We start from the raw sequence: 18,369 nt of genomic DNA on the forward strand, positions 1-18,369 counted from the left end.
CCACAAGGGAGCAACATGAGTGGTACTAGGGAATGCTGCAGATAGTGGAGTGGTGTTGTGGTGTTTCTCCTCTCTTTCTCCTCCCTGTTTTCCTTCCTTTCTGTGAAACCATTGGTCCTTTGGGAGGCCACTCAGCAGTGGTGTACTCATGTGAGATACTCAGCACCACTTAGTAAATAAGTAAGAAAGGATCATTTACTAAGCATATAAATACATACATACCAGGAATGTACTGTTAATGGAGAAAGAGCTAAATAAATTTAATTTTTTTCCCTGGAAAAAAGAAAGTTTTTGACCAGAAAGTGCTCAACTCTGGTTTATGGTGGTGCAGGGGATTGAACCTGAAATTTTGAAGCCTCAGGCATGAGAGTCTCTTTGCATAACCACTATGCTATCCCTCCTCAGTAAAAAGAAAGTAAAGAATTGAACAATTAGTGTATTTGAAAACAGAGAGTTATTATTATTTGCCAGCTAGGACTTCAGACACATGTGATTTCAGGAGGCTCACTGATGCCTGTCTATAACTGTGGTCAAAAAGGGGTTTGCACTCAGAAGCCAAGAATACAATGTGCTGAGTACTGGAGAGAAACACAGCTTAATGCCAGACTGATGAGGCAAGAGATGAGAGAGAATTTCCTTAGATCTGATGTCCCAATCCCTTGTCTTGGGAAACTTGTATTAGGAAGGGAGAAAGGGCTAAGGAAAGAAGTTAGGATGGGGGCAGGGAGGTCTCCTGTTGATGGTATTTGATTGGTTTAACTGGTGTTGGAAAATAGGATCCTGAAGTCCCCCTTTATTTGGACATTGGGATGGTGACGCAATGGTGATGGTCCCTGTAGCAACTGGATATGAGATGAGCGACTGTTTGCAAAACGACTTTAGGAACAATAGTAATAGTTGGGGGAAAAAAAACATTCAGGAAAGGCTGGCAAAATAGCTTACCTGAAGAGTGTGCCTTCTTTGTCATGCCCACAACTTAGGTTCAAGCAGGTCCCTACCACATTGGAAGAAGCTTCTCTGGGGTCATATTATGCCCCCCCCCCTCCTCTCTCTCATCACTTTTTATCTACAAAAATAGTCAGACTGGAACTATCGAACAACAAACAAAAAAGTAAATCTGGGAAATATGTTAATTCCAATTGGGTAGTGGATTAGAGATGAACATCTCAGCAATGGTAACAGTAATCTTCATAGTGTGTTTGTGTGTGTGTGTGTGATCATGAACAGTAAGACCACCAGGTCAATCTTAGTCCGTGAGCCTCTATGCAACCTTTTACTGGAAGAACAGTACTTCTTTCACACAGCCGGATGGTGAGACTGTGATCTCAACTACATTTTATTGACTAACTTATTCCAGTTGATTTGGATTTGAATGCACATTTCTGGGTACATATCAAGACCACTGCACAATTACATTATGTCTTTGAAGGGCTAAGAAAAGGAATGTTAGAAATGTTTAAAAGTCTTCAAAGAGCTAGAGAGAGAGCATACCAGGTAAGGCACTAGCCTTCTCATGCACAGGATTCAGGTTCAAGTCCTGGTACCATATGGGAGGTACTATGGTATTGGAAGAGACTTTGGTACTGTGGTATCTCTCCCTATCTCTGTCTATCTGAATGACAAAGCAACCTAGAATGATAAAACTGCACATGTGTGAGTCCCTAGTTTTGAAAAACAATTATTCAATTATTTTATAGATTAGGTCAATATTGCTTATATCTCAAAATTCAACTCATTTGGATGAGGAGTTAAAAGGAGGCATTTGAGAGTCTCTTAATTTAAAACCAAAAATTTGCTGGTGACATAGCCATATTATTTATCCACATATTCAGGGACTTATAAGTGACCTGTTAATGGCTAAAGCAGGCATTCTCAATATAGGCAAGATTGTCCTATAGAAAAAAAATGGGGGGCAGTCGGGCGGTAGCAGTGGGTTAAGTGCATGCAGGTGGTGCAAAGTGCAAGGACCGGTGTAAAGATCCCGGTTTGAGTCCCCGGCTCCCCACCTGCAGGGGAGTTGCTTCACAAGTAGTGAAGCAGGTCTGCAGGTGTCTATCTTTTTCTCCCCCTCTGTCTTCCCCTCTTCTCTCCATTTCTCTCTTTCCTATCTAACAATCATGACATCAGTAACAACAACAATAATAACTACTACAACAACAATAAAAAAACAAGGGCAACAAAAGGAAAATAAATAAATAAATATTTTTAAACAATTGGTTGTTGATGCAACATCTTCAAATCAATTTGTTAAATATAAATATACAACATATTTAAGCAGATATACAATATACCAAGACATTAAAATTTCACAAGTGACAATTAATTTTTAAAAATCCTAGGGGAGGAAATAACTAAAAATAGACTGAGAAACATTTTTAGTCTAGTGCATAGGGCATATGAAGAGTAAGTAAACTAACACATGACTATTTCTGCCATGCTCAAGAATTTGTTTTCTTTCCACTGTATTATAAATTTCCTAAAGACTTCTTCCAGTATGATGGGGGCCTACTTCTTCAGTGGACAATGTCTTTATACAGTAGGCAACAATATGGGTTAGTTAAAACTAATACACTGATTCAGCAGGAATAGGGTAAAAGCTGAACAGAACCCACATTAAGAAGTCCCATCTGGGGACCAGGCAATGGCACACCTGGTTAAGCACACATAGTACAAATGCAAGGATCCACTCAAGTTTCCCAGCAAAGATCTAGGTTCAAGACCCTGCTCCCCACCTGCAAGGGGAAACCTCACCAGTGGTGAAGCAGATCTGCAGGTGTCTTTCTTTCTACCTCCCCTTCCCCTCTCAATTTCTCTATCCTATCCAATAAAATGAAAAGAAAAAAATGGCTGCCAGGAGCAGTGGGCATGTATTGCTAGCACCAAACCATAGCAATAGTCCTGGAGGCAAAAAAAAAAAATTACCATTTTTATGCTGAATAAACACACTAGTAACTCAAGAAAATGAATCTAATTGCACCAAAGCAAAGGATTTTGGGAAAGAAGAGGAGGAATAGAATGAAGGGGTATTGGAGTCCTGATCTATGATGGTGGAAAAGGACCAAGGTTGAGGAAGAGAACGTTTTGCAGACACTTATCATGGGGAGATGAAAAGTTATATCCATGTGTCAATAACTGTACTATGAACCGTTAACCCCCCAATAAAGTGTGTGTGTGTGTGTGCGTGGGGGGGGGAATGAATCTAATATACAAGACACACTCCTAAAGTATCATCCTTAACACAGAGACTATTTATAAGCAAGTCCTGTGTGTTGCATAACATTAGCAAACTGAATTGGTTCCCGAATGACAGAAACGACAACCACGGAAAGTCATTTGAATGACTACTTGTCTAAACACGCCTTAAATAATGATCAAGGTGAGCAGAGGACCCAAAGGCCAAAACATGGTGATTTTTACATAAAATTTTTGCTACAGTTACAAAATCTTTATTGGTTATTTCACATGAAAGAAGATGACACGTGGGAGTATAATTTCAATGTTAGTAATCATCACCACTATATAATTAATCAAACTAAGGTTACAAAGCAGGAAAACTGACCTGACAAAGTTATTTTTATGTTGGAAGAGAAGCCAAAAGACATAGCATGTTTTCTGGAAAAGGCTTGATAAATATTGTGTGTGTTTACAAATTTCCATCATACCTTGGAACAATACTTTCTAGGAAAAGCTATTTTTGTGGATTCATAGGATTATGTTTTCCTTTAACCAGAGGACTGGATATTTGAAAATGGAGTTCATATTACTTTGAAACAGTTTACTAAGTAACACACACACACACACACACACACACACACACACCAGGTACTTTTGACCATATCACTGCCCAGGGATATATTCTTCTATAATGCCATAAATGGTTGTATTTATGTTTCCTAAAGACAAAGAATGACTTTTGTGGGGCATTGGTTAAAGGATGAGAGACTTGGCAGAGAACTCATTTAGGTCAGTACTCCCTGACATTATTATTATTATTATTATTGATGATTTAGTATCATTTTACAAAATTATCATATCTCAGAAGTATTTTCATGCCCAAACATGATGCCAGTAAGTCACCACACCCCCACTAAGGTTCTGTATATCCCTAATCTCCCCACCCTCCATAACCATCTTAATTCTCACATTGTGGAAGAGATAGTGTGGTTATCTTTTTTTTTTGCAGGCTCATTTGTTTCAGTCTTTTCTATTCCATATGAGAGATACTACCTGTTAGTTGTCCTTCACTAATTTATTTTATTCAGCATAATCATTTCCAGTTCCATCCATTTTGTTCTAAATGCTGCAATCTCATCATTTTTAAAAATTAAAGTTATATATATATTGCACAACTTTTTTATCCAGTCAACTGTCCTTTGGGTTTTTAGGTGTATGATCCAGCAATACTACCCCTCGGCATATGCTCAAAGGACATGGAAACTCAAATTTAAAGGAATATACACACTTCTATGTCTATAGTTGCACTAATGAGAATAGTCAAAGTAAAGAAACAACATTATAATGCCCAGACTTTCAGATAGGTTAATCCTCCTGCCACTACTAAAGCTCCTCAGCACAATTCTATTTCCTATGGGCTCTTCATTGAGAAGGGGGATTAGTCATGACTCTCTTTCCTTTTCACTCCTAGTTGCCAAACCCAAATTCTGACAGCAAACAGCGACAGCCAAAACAAATTCTTGGGAGCCAACACTTAAAAGAAGGCCTCACTTGAGGGGGAGAGTTATGTGGGGTTAGCTTGGCAGGTCTGATAGAGGCAGGGGGCGGGGACCAGGAAGGGTCCGCCCCGGTGCGAGGCGATTGGTCCCCGCGCTCCCTACAGCCGCCTCTTTTGCGTCTCGGTTGGACAGGTCGAGAGAAACAGGACATTAAGGTGTAGTCAAAATGAGCCTCGTAGGTGTGGGCCGTTCCCTAGGTGTGTGGTTTTAGTTTTTCAAAGGGGCGGACCCCTCTTTGGCTATGGGATTCAGTTCCTGAAAAGTAGTCTTGTACATCTTGAAAAATGCCATCGTAACAGGTGGCTCCGAGGCGTTGAAGCGCACCTCACGCACCGCAGGAAAAATGACGAAGGCTTTTCAGGGCTTCGATTTCAGTTTCTTAAACGACGAAGAAGCCCGGAAGATCCTTCAGGTGCTGGAAAGAAATGAGGAGCTCCAGCGGGCAGAGAAGGACAGGATCAGGTACAGAGTAGATACCTTTCTCTTTCCTCTGGGCCTGGGTCCCTCGGGGACTCGAGTGTCCACGGCTCTGTCTCGCCGGCACCTGCCGGGAGCTCCCGGGCGCGCGGCGTCCGCCCACAGCGCCACCCGCGGGGGTGAGGTAGGGGGCTGCGCCGGGGTCTCCTCAGGCCTCGGGGCTGCCTGGCGGGGTCCCACCGATGGGGTGGGGGCGCTCCTGCGCTGCCAGGGCGGGCGCGTCCTTTGGCGCCTTTCTCCCCCTGTGGGTCGCGCGGCGGCCCCGCCCCTGCAGGGCCACGTGGGCGGCGACTGGCTTCGCGGGGCTCCCGGAGGCCTGTGGGGCGTGGCACTGGGGCGCCTCCTTCACCATCAAGGCGGTGCACCGGCGAGCGCGTGGAGCAGAAAGCCCGCCAGGTCTCGCCCGCGTGCTCGCACCGGACCTCAGCACTGCGCCGGCGGCGAAAAGCAGCCTCCCTCGTTCCCAGACTCGCCTTTCTGCGCCCCAGTCTGCGAGGCTGCTAAGAGCCCGCACGCCCCCTACCCCCGCTGCCTAGGGGTCGGGAGACTCACCTGCCCCGAGGGGGCTGCACTGGGTGGACCAGAATAGGTGGGCTTCCTCGCATGTGGTCCTGTGGGGACGAAGTCGTCTCGCAATTTTACCCTTGGCCTGACTGAGTGTTGTGGGTTGAGGGATTCATGACCAGGGAATGAAATCAAGTGATAATTATCTAGGGGATGTAAAGTAACCTGTTTTTCTGCCGGGCACATGTAGGGTGAGTCTTGGGATTCAGGGGTAGTCCTGCTGCAGTTTGGGGTTGGGGGGCGCTGGAGTTTAGGACATCACCCTCACACGGGAGAGTATGACGTTGCTTGGGATTTAGGAAGGCATCTTATTTATGAGTAGCTTCTTTGGTGAGTTCCAGGTTCCCTCCCATTGCTTCCCTGTTTTTTGTTTGTTTGTTTTGCCTCCAGGGTTATCGCTGGGGTTCATTGCCTGTACTAGAATCCACTGCTCTTGGAGGCTATTTTTTCCCCTTTTTGTTGTTGTTGTTTTTCCCTTTTGTTGTTGTTATTGCTGCCATTGTTGTGGGATAGGAATGAGAGAAATGGAGGGAGGAGGGGAAGACAGAGAGGGGGAGAGAAAGAGAGACACCTGCAGACCCGCTTGACCGCTTGTGAAGTGACCCCTCTGCAAGTGGGGAGCTGGGGGCTCGAACTGGGATCCTTATGCCGGTCCTTGCGCTTTGGCTCAAGTGCGCTTAACTCACTGCGCCTCCCCCTTCCACCCGCTTCCCTGGTATTATCCACTCGCTCCCCCTACCAATTTTTTTTAATTCACCCTCTAAAGATACTGATTACATAGAAAAATCACAATTGAATATTATGGAAACAACTAGAACACACTCAACGTCCTGTCTCCTTCTGTTCTTCTCCCCTAGACATGGCTGTTGGAGGGTGCAATGAGTATTTGAAGTTCCAGAATGTGTATTTCGCACATCACACTGCCTTTAGAGACAAATAGACTCAGTCATTTTCCTCAACTGTGTAAAAATGTGCCCTCATGAGTACAGTATGTCCACACCCACGTGTGGGTAGTCACCCATATGCACGTGTATTACACACAGGCACGCCTTACCTTGGCAAGGAGAACTTTCAAGTTGCATGCAATTTGGCTTCAGCTCATATTCCAAAAGGACTAAGCCACTAGTCTGTTAGGGAAATGTTCCAATGTCCATTGTCTCTGGGGAGAGTGGGCTTCTTATATGATCTAGTATGTATCTGGGAATATTGAGGGACAAATTAGAAATTAAAGAGGAAAGAAGTTTTCATTTAAGATGATACTAGCTTGACTGCTCATAAACTCTATTCTTAGAAATAGCAATATAGAGGCCACGACATGGCTCACCTGGGAGAGCACACAATTTGTCATATCTGGAGACCTGGTTTTGACACCCCCCTCCACCATCTGGAATGCACAATACCCAGAGGCATTTCCTAAACAGTCAAGCTATGCTATGTGGGGTTTTTTGTTTGTTTGTTTTTTTACCTTCTCCCACACGCCACTTCTCCCTCTTCTCTCTTTTACTATCTGAAGTTAAAAGGAAAAGAGAGTTTGGGAGAAGTGGAATTTTGCAGATGTGAAACCCTGGCACCAAAGTAATAATAATAATTTAACTTATTTTTATCTTCATTCAATGGAATTTAAAAATTATTCATGTTTTTATTAAATGTGGGATAGAGAGTGCACACCAAAGCAGTACTGGAGCGCAAACTCAGGACCTGAAACTTGGAGGTCCTCAGTTCTGTTACTGTGTCACCTCCGTAAACACTGCAGGGAATTCTGACTTTTGTGCTTGATTTGATGCTATTCATGCTGTTTCTTCTAGCAGTTCATTGTACCCTTGCTAGCTGACTTTGGAGGGAAGTGATCTACACATAGGTGAGAAAGGTCAGTCGGCTAGGTTTTAGAAGGAAAACTAAAACGTACTGTCTGATTTCCTGATGCTCATATCTTTTTTTCCCCTTTTGTTGCCCTTGTCTTATTGTTGTAGTTATTATTATTGTTGATAATGCCATCGTTGTTGGATAGGACAGAGAGAAATGGAGAGAGAAGGGGAAGACAGAGGGGGAGAGAAAGATAGATACCTGCAGACCTGCTTTACTGCTTGTGAAGCAACTCCCCCTGCATGTGTGGAACCAGGGGTTCCAATAGGGATCTTTACTCTGGTCCTTTGCACTTTGCGCCACGTGAGCTTAACCCGCTGCGCTACCGCTGGACTCTGGATGCTCATATCTTAACCAAAGCATCAATAGAAAAAGTCTTAATGGTAAGGAAAAAATAAATACTATAATTCTATTTTTTCTTTTATTTATTTATTTATTTATTTATTTATTTATTTTGTCTCCAGGGTTATTGCTGGGGCTCAGTGCCTGCACCATGAATCCACTGCTCCTGGAGGCCATTTTTCCCCCTTTTTGTTGCCCTTATTGTTGTAGCCTTGTTGTGTTTATTATTGTTATTGTTGATGTCGTTCGCTGTTGGACAGGACAGAGAGAAATGGAGAGAGGAGGGGAAGACAGAAGGGGAGAGAAAGACAGACACCTGCAGACCTGCTTCACCACCTGCCCCTGTGGCTCCAGACAGACTATGACCCACATAGTCAACGACTGCCACCTCTCCAGATTCAAAGGAGGTCTCGAAACTTTACATCAGGCTCAACCTGACGCTGTTGACTGGCTATGGAAGAAGGGCAAATGCTAGAAGAAGAACCTGTGAAGCGACTCCCCTGCAGGTGGGCAGCCGGGGACACGAACTGAGATCCTTATGTGGGTCCTTGAGCTTTGCGCCACATGTGCTTAACCCGCTGCGCTACCAACCCCCTTCTTTTATTTATTTATTTATTTATTTATTTATTTATTCCTCCAGGGTTATCGCTGGCGCTCAGTGCCTGTACTACGAACCCTCTTTTCCTGGCAGCCATTTTTCCCCATTGTTGTTGTTGTTATTACTGTTGTTGTTGGACAGGACAGAGGAATTGAGAGAGAAGAGGAAGACAAAGAGGGGGAGAGAAAGACACCTGCAGACCTGATTCACTGCTTGCAAAACGACACCTCAGCAGATAGAGAGCCGGGGCTCAAATTGGAAACCTTGTGTGGTCTGAGCTTTTCATATGCGCTTAACCCAGTACGCTTCTGCCCAGCCCCCAATATTGTAATTTTTTTTTTTAAAAGATCTTCAGTAGTTACTGGAGTAATGCAAAGATAAATACAACATAATTCTTTCTTTTTTAAATTTTTTTAATATTTATTTTATTTATTTATTCCCTTTTGTTGCCCTTGTTGTTTTATTGTTGTAGTTATTATTGTTGTTGTCATTGTTGGATAGGACAGAGAGAAATGGAGAGAGGAGGGGAAGACAGAGAGGGGGAGAGAAAGATAGACACCTGCAGACCTGCTTCACCGCCTGTGAAGCGACTCCCCTGCAGGCGGGGAGCCGGGGTTCGAACCAGGATCCTTATGCCGGTCCTTGTGCTTTGTGCCACCTGCGTTTAGCCCGCTGCACTACAGCCCGACTCCCAATATTGTAATTCTTAATCTATTAAAAATACCCAGACAATTTGAAAAATGTTACCTTTAAATATTAGAGTTATTACGGGGCCAGGCAGTGGTACACCTGGTTAAGTGCACACATTACAGTGCACAAGGACACAGGTTCAATCCCCTGGACCCCATCTGCAGGGGAGAAACTTCACAAGTGGTGAAGCAGGGCTGCATGTGTCTCTCAGTCTCATTCCCTCTCTGTCTTCCCCTTCCTCCTCAACTTCTCTCTGTCTCTATACAATAAATAAATAATGGATTAAAAAAATAAATATTAGAGTTATTTAAGGAAAGTAGACACTTGGATCAAATGCTCAAGGCAGTTATTTCTAGTACTCTCTTTTCCCCTGGTTCATCCCTGTTTCCTTTTATTACTTACCACTAGAGAGCAGACTTCATGGATTCTGCTGCTTATCTGTTCACATGTATCTATTCCAGCAGCACATACTGGCATGCAGAAATGCCTGAGATAATATGTCAACTTGGCTGCCTCTAATGCTGATTTTCTTGATATGTGTGATTGTCATATTTTCTAAATCCAAAGTCAGGAGGCTTGACTTATGATTTCAAGAGTACACACTGGGAGATAGTACAACCAATCCATCTGAGAGACTTGGGGAGATCTTTCATTGTATTGAGAAAAATTTTCAAGATCTCTTGGCTACGACAGTAAGAGACCTGAGTGGGAAGTTGGGAAAGTTAGCTGGTTGGGAGATAACTCGTCAATTCCATTATATTCATGTATGCTTAAGGTGTCTACAACCACTAAGAAGAATTACCCTATAATGAAATGTATGAAACTACAGTATCACACAGGGGAAGGCATGTTCATAGATGTATGTGAAAAGTGCAAGAGTAGTTGAGTAGTTGAGTGGAGGAGACAATAGCCCCACCCACAGGAATACTTTTGAACTATCCCCTGATCTCTCAGCGGGAAGACAGCAGACTTCTCTGCTCCATATTACTGGGAAAGTATTTGCATTAAATAGAATAATGTTCCTAGTATATAACAAACTTATTCAAATTTCTAAGAAAAGCACCAAGATTCACTCTGATAAATAAGCAAAAGATAGAAGTAAAACTCCTCTATTAGAAAATATCTGAATAGTAAACAAAACATATGGGGGAAATGTTTAACCTCACAGTAATAGAAAAATGGAAAATGGAGTGACTTTGAGCTCTTGTGTTATAACTTTAAACACAGGGGAATAAAATCTGTTGAGTAAGGTGGGCAGTTTCCACATATTTTCAATGGCATACAACCCTTTTGGTGAACTATATGGCAATACCTAAGAATATATCCTTTATTCTGACTCAGTTGTACAGTTTTTGGATATTTATCAATATTAGAAGAATTAAGAGGAGAAATGGCTACACTAACATTTATTAAGTGCTGCTTTTTAAAATTCTTTTGTCATCACTGAGGCTTCACCATTTTGGGATGATGTTTCCAAAAAGAGAGGGAGAGAGAGAGAGAAGGAGAGGGAGAGAGAGAGACACGCTGAGAGAACACAGCACTGAAACTTAATTCTGTGTGTTGGGAGCCAGACTCAAACCTGGGTCATGTAGACAGCAAACCACACACTATCCAGGTGAGCTATTTTGCCAACCCTTAACTCCTGCCTTTTTATATAATATCAATTACTGTGATAATAAAAACAGCTCACATTTATTGGAAGCTTACTGTATACAGGCACTTTACTAAACATGTTACATATATTTAATTAACTCTCTAAATAACTTCGTTACATGCACACCTTAATTTTAATTTCATAGAGAAGAAAGAGGTTTACAAAGGTTGAGTATCATGCCCAAATTATTCAGTGGAGATAGAATTCAAATCCAGATCTGTCTCAAAACTACCCATCAGCACTGAACAGTCCTCATAAGCATCCTTTGGTTCATGAATATTATCAGTGACTTTGAGGAAGTAAAACAGTAGAAATAAATTATACAGATATTGATTGCTATATTACCCAATAAGCCAAATCGTGGGCAACTTAAAATCTAAGAATCCAAGAAGAGGCTTCTATAAATTCTCATCTCCAATACGTTCTGTTCAGCCAGATTTCTTACCCCTTTGAACTCTAATTCACTACAATAGCTTGTGTTACGTTTGTCCTAGTTTGTTGTGTGTCTGGCATTTGTGCTGAAGAAATAATAGCAAATCTGGTTAGTGAGGTAAAAATTATTTCTTATGGGAGTCGGGCGGTAGTGCAGCGGGTTAAGCACAGGTGGCGCAAAGCACAAGGACCAGCGTAAAGATCCTGGTTCGAGCTCCCAACTCCCCACCTGCAGGAAAGACGCTTCACAAGCGGTGAAGTAGGTCTGCAGGTGTCTATCTTTCTCTCCCCCTCTCTGTCTTCCCCTCCTCTCTATTTCTCTCTGTCCTATCCAACAACGAAGACAACATTAACTACAATAAAAAAAGGGCAACAAAAAGGGAATAAATAAATAATTTTTTAAAAATTATGTCTTACATTCTACCCTGACAGTTGTTTCTTGTTGGACTGTAGAAAATATTTTTCTAGGAAGTTTTCAGTTAAGAATGTTTGGTTGTGATGGTGGTGGTGGTGGGAGGAGTGAGGGTAGATAGCATAATGGTTATGCAAAGAGATTCTCTTGCCTGAGGCTCCATAGTGCCAAATTCAATCCCTTGCATCACCATAAACTAGAGTTGAGCTGTGCTCTAGTATAAAACAAACAAACAATTAACAAAAGAATGCTTAAGGGGCCAGGCAGTGATGCACCTGCTTAAGCACACATAGTACCATGCACAAAGACCTTGGAGAGTCCCTGCTCCCCCCCACCTCCGGAGGGACTGCTTCTCAAGCAGTTTCTCCTTCTCTATCTCCCCCTCCCCTCTCAATTTCTGTCTGTCCTACCAAATAAAATGGGGGAGGGGGAAAATGGCCACTACGAGCGCTGAATTCATGGTGCTGGTACCCAGCCCCAACGATAATCCTGGAGTCAAAAAAAAAAAAAAAGAAGAAGGCTTAAGTATTTTTGGCCTTGCAACCTGTGGTTCCAGCCACAGTGAAGAAAAATTACTGAAGGCTTGAATTACAGTTTATTGATAGGTAGAAATTCCTTCCATACTTCTTTCACACTTGGAAGGATATGTACATATAATTTCGATTATATATAATATATAATTTTAAAACCCTCAATCTGTAGAAGTCTTTGAAAACACATATCACTCCCCATCTCCACTCCTTCTCTCATAAATATAATTGAAATAGAAATTACCAAGAGACTATACCAACTAGTCAGTTGACAGAAAAGATAACAATAAATCAAACATTCATTTTCCTAATGCAGAACACTTATGAGGTATACGATGTTACAGTGATGTAATCAAGTTGAAAAATGGCATGAATTAAATTAGATTATCTTTGCTCACTGAAAAGGTTGCAACCCAGGAAGGTATTCCAGAACTGAGTTATTTATTTATTTATTTATTGCCTCCAGGGTTAGCTGGAGTTTGGCACCAGCACTACGAACCACTGCTCCTGGAAGCCATTTTTTTTTCTATTTTTTTATTGGATAGGACAGAGAGAAATTGAGAGAGAAGGGGAAGATAGAGGTAGAGAAAGACACCTGCTGACGTGCTTCACTGCTTGTGAAACACATACACGCACGCACGCAGGCACGCACACGCGCGCGCAGGTGAGGAGGCTCCTGCAGGTGGGGAGGCGGAGGTTTGAACTGGGATTCTTGCCCATCTCCTTGCGCTTAACCCGCTGCACTACCACCGGCCCCGTTCTTGATTGATTTACACAAATGTTTTTGAGTTTGACTCCGCCCTAAGGTGAGGTTATATATCAAAATGGTGAAGTGGTTGGCAGCTGCAGCATCCTGCAGTGGTTAAGAAACAGATATACCCATCATCTCCTATGTCTTCTAGGAGTTCTGCTTCTCTTCTCTTCAGTACAAGAAATCTGAAATCTGCCTCAGATAGACTTTCAAGCAGCATTAGATCCTTCCCCCCACATCCCCCTCTTGTGTGTGTCGTGGTGGTGGTGTGTGTGTGTGGAGGTGGGGTGGAGGGGTGGTGTTCTCTACTATTTAAAGTGTACTGCTGTCCTTGAGAAAACGCAGAAAATAAAACAGTTTCTTCAGCCAAATGACTTTAGTCTATGGATGTTTTAGTCTATGATGGTAAAATCAATGATGTTCATATAAATATAGCATGTGCTCAAGTGGTCCTGTGTCCCTTGAGAAAGGGACCCCAAGGACTACCTGGAAGTAGCAGGAATACCTCATGTGCTCAGGTGTTCTGATATTATAACAAGGTATGGGGATAATATCCAGGACTTGGAGGAGATCTGCATTTTCTAACGACATCCAGTTTACTTTAATTCCTTTAAACCTAGGGGAGATTTGATCTGAGATCTCTCAAACACATTTTCCTGTCTGCTCCTTCCTGTGGTTAGTCACCAAGGACAAAACACATGGACCAAGGGTTGGGAACAGTGTCTTTTTTAGGTTTGTGACTTTATATGGACTCAGCATACTTCTGCTGCACCACTCTGTTATCTAAGCTTTGTGATGTTGTAGGGTTTTTTTGTTTTGTTTTGTTTTGTTTTACCAGAGCTCTGACTTAACAGTGGGTAGGTGGTGCTGGAGACTGAACCTGGACCTTAAAGCCTCAGGTGTGAGCGTCTTTTTTGTGTAACCATTATAGTAGCTCCGCAGCTCATAGCCTTTTAACTTTTAAAGTTTTTCCTGTCTGTTTTTATTCTCATCCTAATCTGATAAAGTGGAGGTTTTTAAAATCTATTCAAAGCCTATATGGTCTGGGAGGTGACGCAGTGGCTAAGGCACTAGACTCTCAAGCATGAGGTCCCGAGTTCAATCTCCGGCACCACATGTACCAGAGTGATGTCTGGTTCTTTTTCTCTTTCTCCCCTATCTTTCTCATTAATTAATAAATAAAATATATTTTTTAAAAGCCAATAATGACAACACTGATAATAAGAGCTACTGTTTCTTGATGTGCTAAACTCTTTATCTGCTTTATTTAAGTCTCACAACAGCCTCATGACTTAGATTTTAAATCTCCGTTCTACCTAGAAAGCTGAGAGTGGATGAGTAACTTGGCTGAGATAATGCTAGGACGTACTGGACTTGGGAATACTGACTGCACTCAGTCACCGTGCAGCAGTGCCTCCTACCTTTAGTGAAAAGAAGTTGAAGTGGGAATTGGGCGGTAGTGCAGCGGGTTAAGTGCACATGGCGCGAAGCGCAAGGACCAGCATAAGGATCCCAGTTGAGCCTCCCCACGTGCAGGGGAGTCACTTCACAGGTGGTGAAGCAGGTCTGCAGGTGTCTATCTTTCTCTCCCCCTCTCTGTCTTCCCCTCCTCTCTCCATTTCTCTCTGTCTTCTCTAACAATAAAATAACTACAACATCAATAAAATAAAATAAAAGAACAAGGGCAACAAAAGAGAAAATTTAAAAAAAGAGAAGTTGAATTTACTTCCCTCACTTGCTCACTTAGATGGTAGCCGAAACAGCGTTGAGGTCTTTTCACTTCCAAGCTCTTGCTATTTCTACTGTAGGGGAGGACACCTTTTCCTTCTTTTCTTCTACTTTCTTTGACTGACCTAATAATTAAATTGACATATAACATATTTATGGGATAAAAAAATTAAATGTTGCATGTATGGGAGTTGTATAAAAATATGAGAAACACAGCTGTGGGGTTGGCTCACCAAGTAGAGCATGTGTGAGGTCTGGATTTGATTCCTGGTACTGCCCATAACTGAGCATATTCTGATCTCATTTCCTCTCTTTCTCATTAAATAAGTACGTAAATAGATAAATGTCTTAAAATACATGAGAAATGTAGTCAAACACATGATCCCAGCAAGAAGCCTTTATACCTCATGTGGAGAAACTTGTACTCTCTTTCCAATGTAATGAACCATAATGTACTTCTCTGAAGGAATAAAAAATAAAGGAAAGACAATTCTGAGGCAACTGTGGGAAAGACTAAAGAAGGTCAGGTTAAGGTTAGTCACACACAGGCTGTGATATTTTAGAGTCATAAGATGACCTCACTTTCCTCAGGAATGTTTCCTTATTGGCACTGGCAATGGCTCTAATAGAAGATTGTACTTAAAAGATCAACTTGGCATTCCATGGGAACAAAGTTTCACATTATACTGTGTGTTAGACTTTCTAATGATGAAAGAGAAAATTATGGCCTACCACGACCACACTCTACCACCCCACCCCCCATGAAAGGCTGTGGTATTTTATATTCCTATCAAGTTAACCTTGGTTTTGACTTTAATGCATTCACAGTAGTTAAAGGAGGAAGGTGCCTAAGGAGACAGTAACCTGGCAACAGCTGCTCTGATTGCCACCACTATAATTTTGTCTTTACAGAGTAATACATAAGAGGCCTGGAGATAGCTCACCCTCTGAGGTGTACCTGCACCAGAGGAAGCTTCATGAACAGTGAAGTGGTGCTGTGATGTCTCTCTTCTCTGTCTCTCTGTCTCTTGCGCTCCCCTCTCTATTAATACCTGGATTTAAAAGAAAAAAAGACCCCACTGGTAAGGTCCTTGAACTTCACACTATGTGTGCTTAACCTTTAACCCAGTGCCCAACCCTTCCTCACTTTCTTTCTAAGTCACACTGATACGTTTTGCTACTTCTAAATGTCTTGCCTCCCCCACCCCATTCTCTCTCCTGATCTTGATAGAATTGAGTTTCAGAGCCCTTTTGTCATCTTCACCTAATATTTCTCCTCTTTTGGAGGTATGGACCAAACTGGAATGTATCTTGTCACAAACAGTAGATCTACTATGACTTCAACAAATTGAGAGTAATTTTTTTTTCAAACATAATAAGATATCTGAAAGTAGGCAGAATTGGTTTAGTGGTTTAGGGTGTTGGTGTGGTGTGTTTACATTGCAAGATGGTTACATCTGCTCCAAACAGTGAATCCAAGTACAAGGGAGGGAGAGAGAACATAAGATGGAGTCAACTGAAGCTACCCTTTCTAGTAGAAATATAAGGAGCAATGGTGGAGAAAGGCTTTTTACTCATTTTTTAATTTTAATTTTATTAATGATTTAATATTGATTAACAATTATAAGATAATAGAGGTGGTAATTCCATCACATTCCTACCACCAGAGTTATTTATTTTTATTTCTTTATTGGGGAATTAATGTTTTACATTCAACAGTAAATACAATAGTTTGTACATGCATAACATTCCCCAGTTGTTATTCCCCAAATAACAATACAACCCCCACTAGGTCCTGTATTCTCCCCACCCACCCACCCCCACCCCAGAGTCTTTTACTTTGGTGCGATACGCCAATTCCATTTCAGGTTCTACTTGTGTTTTTTTAGAGTTCTTTTTTTTTTTTAATATTTATTTATTTATTTATTCCTTTTTGTTGCCCTTGTTTTATTGTTGTAGTTATTGATGTCATCGTGGATAGGACAGAAAGAAATGGAGAGAGGAGGGGAAGACAGAGAAGGGGAGAGAAAGATAGACACTTTCAGACCTGCTTCACCGCTTGTGAAGCGACTCACCTGCAGCCAGGTCCTTGAACCAGGATCCTTATGCTGGTCCTTGCGCTTTGCGCCACCTGCGCTTAACCAGCTGTGCTACTGCCCGACTCCCTATCACCAGAGTTCTGTGTCCTCATCCCTTCCATTGGAAACTGCAGTATTTCTCCTATGGTAACAGATATAGCTTGAGTTTGTATCTATAAATTTATCTCTAATCTCTATTTTTTTGCTCATTATTTCTGTGTTTCCGCCTTCACTTCTGTTCTAAATCACATCTACACCTATTATTACTTCTGAGAGTCCTTCCTTTTTTCTCTCTAATAAGGAAAACAGTGGCTGGCTTCCAATGACTTTTCCAGATTCAATTCCATTCCTGTGATGGTACAAAAACAAGATTCCTGGTGACAAATGCTTCGGACCCTGGTGGAATTGGGATTCGGAGCCCTTTGGTCTTCTTCCCTTATCCTTTACCCCTCTGGTAGTATGGACCAAAGTTCTCTTTGAGGTACAGAAGATGGGCATTCTGGTTTCTGTAATTGTAATTGCTTCTCCACTGGACATGGATGCTGGCAGGTCGATTCATATCCCCAGCCTATTTCTATCTTTCCCTAGTGGGATAGGGCTCTGGAGAGGTGAGATTTCAGGACACATTGCTAGGTCATCTGCACAGGGAGGTCAGGATGAAATCATAGTAGCATCTGCAAGGTGGGGCTGAAAGGAAGTAAGATAAAGGAGGAAAAAATGTTTAATTAACTGGAACTGAAAAGTAGGAATATAGCAGATGAGAATTGGGGCTTTAGGATAGAAAGAAGGTAGGAAGTCTATTTTAGGTATATTCCTAGGGACCCATGTTTTTAGTAGTCATTGCTTGAGCTTATTAGTCAACATGGAGGTGGATTAGAAATATCAGAAGATTGTGTCAGAGTTGAGAATAGAACTAGAAAGCTGGATTAGGGCAGAGAGTAAGTAGTTCTCAAACTTGAATAAAATATATAAATAAAGTTAACATTTAGATCTGTTTTGGTTTCTTGTTTGTTTTTGTTTTATTTGTTTACTAGAATATCACTCAACTGTATCTATTGTGCTAGGAATCAAACCTGTGGTCTTTCACACGCAGGTCCAGTCTGTTGTTTGGCCATCAATGAGACTTTATCACTCCAGGACAACTTTTTCAGATAGACAGAAACAGAGATAGAGAAAAAGACACCACAGCACCAAACCTAGGTCATGCCCATAACAAAACAGGCACACTATCCAACTTTCAAGTCTTAGGTCTAGTTCTTCTGCTAATCAACCAACATCCTCATTTAACTTTTTAACTTTTTTTTTTATTGCCACCAGGGTTATTGCTGGAGCACCATGCCAACACGACAAATCCACCACTCCTGGTGACCATTTTTTCCTTTTTCTTTCTCTCTCTCTCTTTTTTTTATTAGATAGGACAAAGAGAAATTGAGAGAGGATGGGGGGGTAGAGATAGAGAGGAAGAGAGAAAGATGTAGACACTTGCAGACATACTTCATAGCTCATGAAGTGGACCC

The 18,369-nt window shown here is 41.9% G+C and overlaps 1 protein-coding gene across 3 annotated transcripts in view; it reads left to right on the top strand.

Annotated features, from left to right (window-relative positions):
* The first annotated feature begins 5,065 nt into the window (after positions 1-5,065).
* The window catches only part of EXPH5 (exophilin 5), an 87,413-nt gene continuing 74,109 nt past the window's right edge, over positions 5,066-18,369 (top strand). For 2 of the 3 annotated variants that reach the window (XM_060180123.1, XM_060180124.1), the window contains exon 1: positions 5,066-5,195. In XM_060180123.1, the coding sequence (XP_060036106.1) occupies positions 5,077-5,195 (119 nt within the window). In that variant the 5' untranslated portion in view covers positions 5,066-5,076. The remainder of the gene's footprint in view (positions 5,196-18,369) is intronic. The other variant, XM_060180126.1, reaches the window with a different exon arrangement.

Source organism: Erinaceus europaeus, chromosome 20 (assembly GCF_950295315.1).
Source record: "Erinaceus europaeus chromosome 20, mEriEur2.1, whole genome shotgun sequence".
In the NCBI taxonomy this organism is placed as follows: Eukaryota; Metazoa; Chordata; class Mammalia; order Eulipotyphla; family Erinaceidae; genus Erinaceus; species Erinaceus europaeus.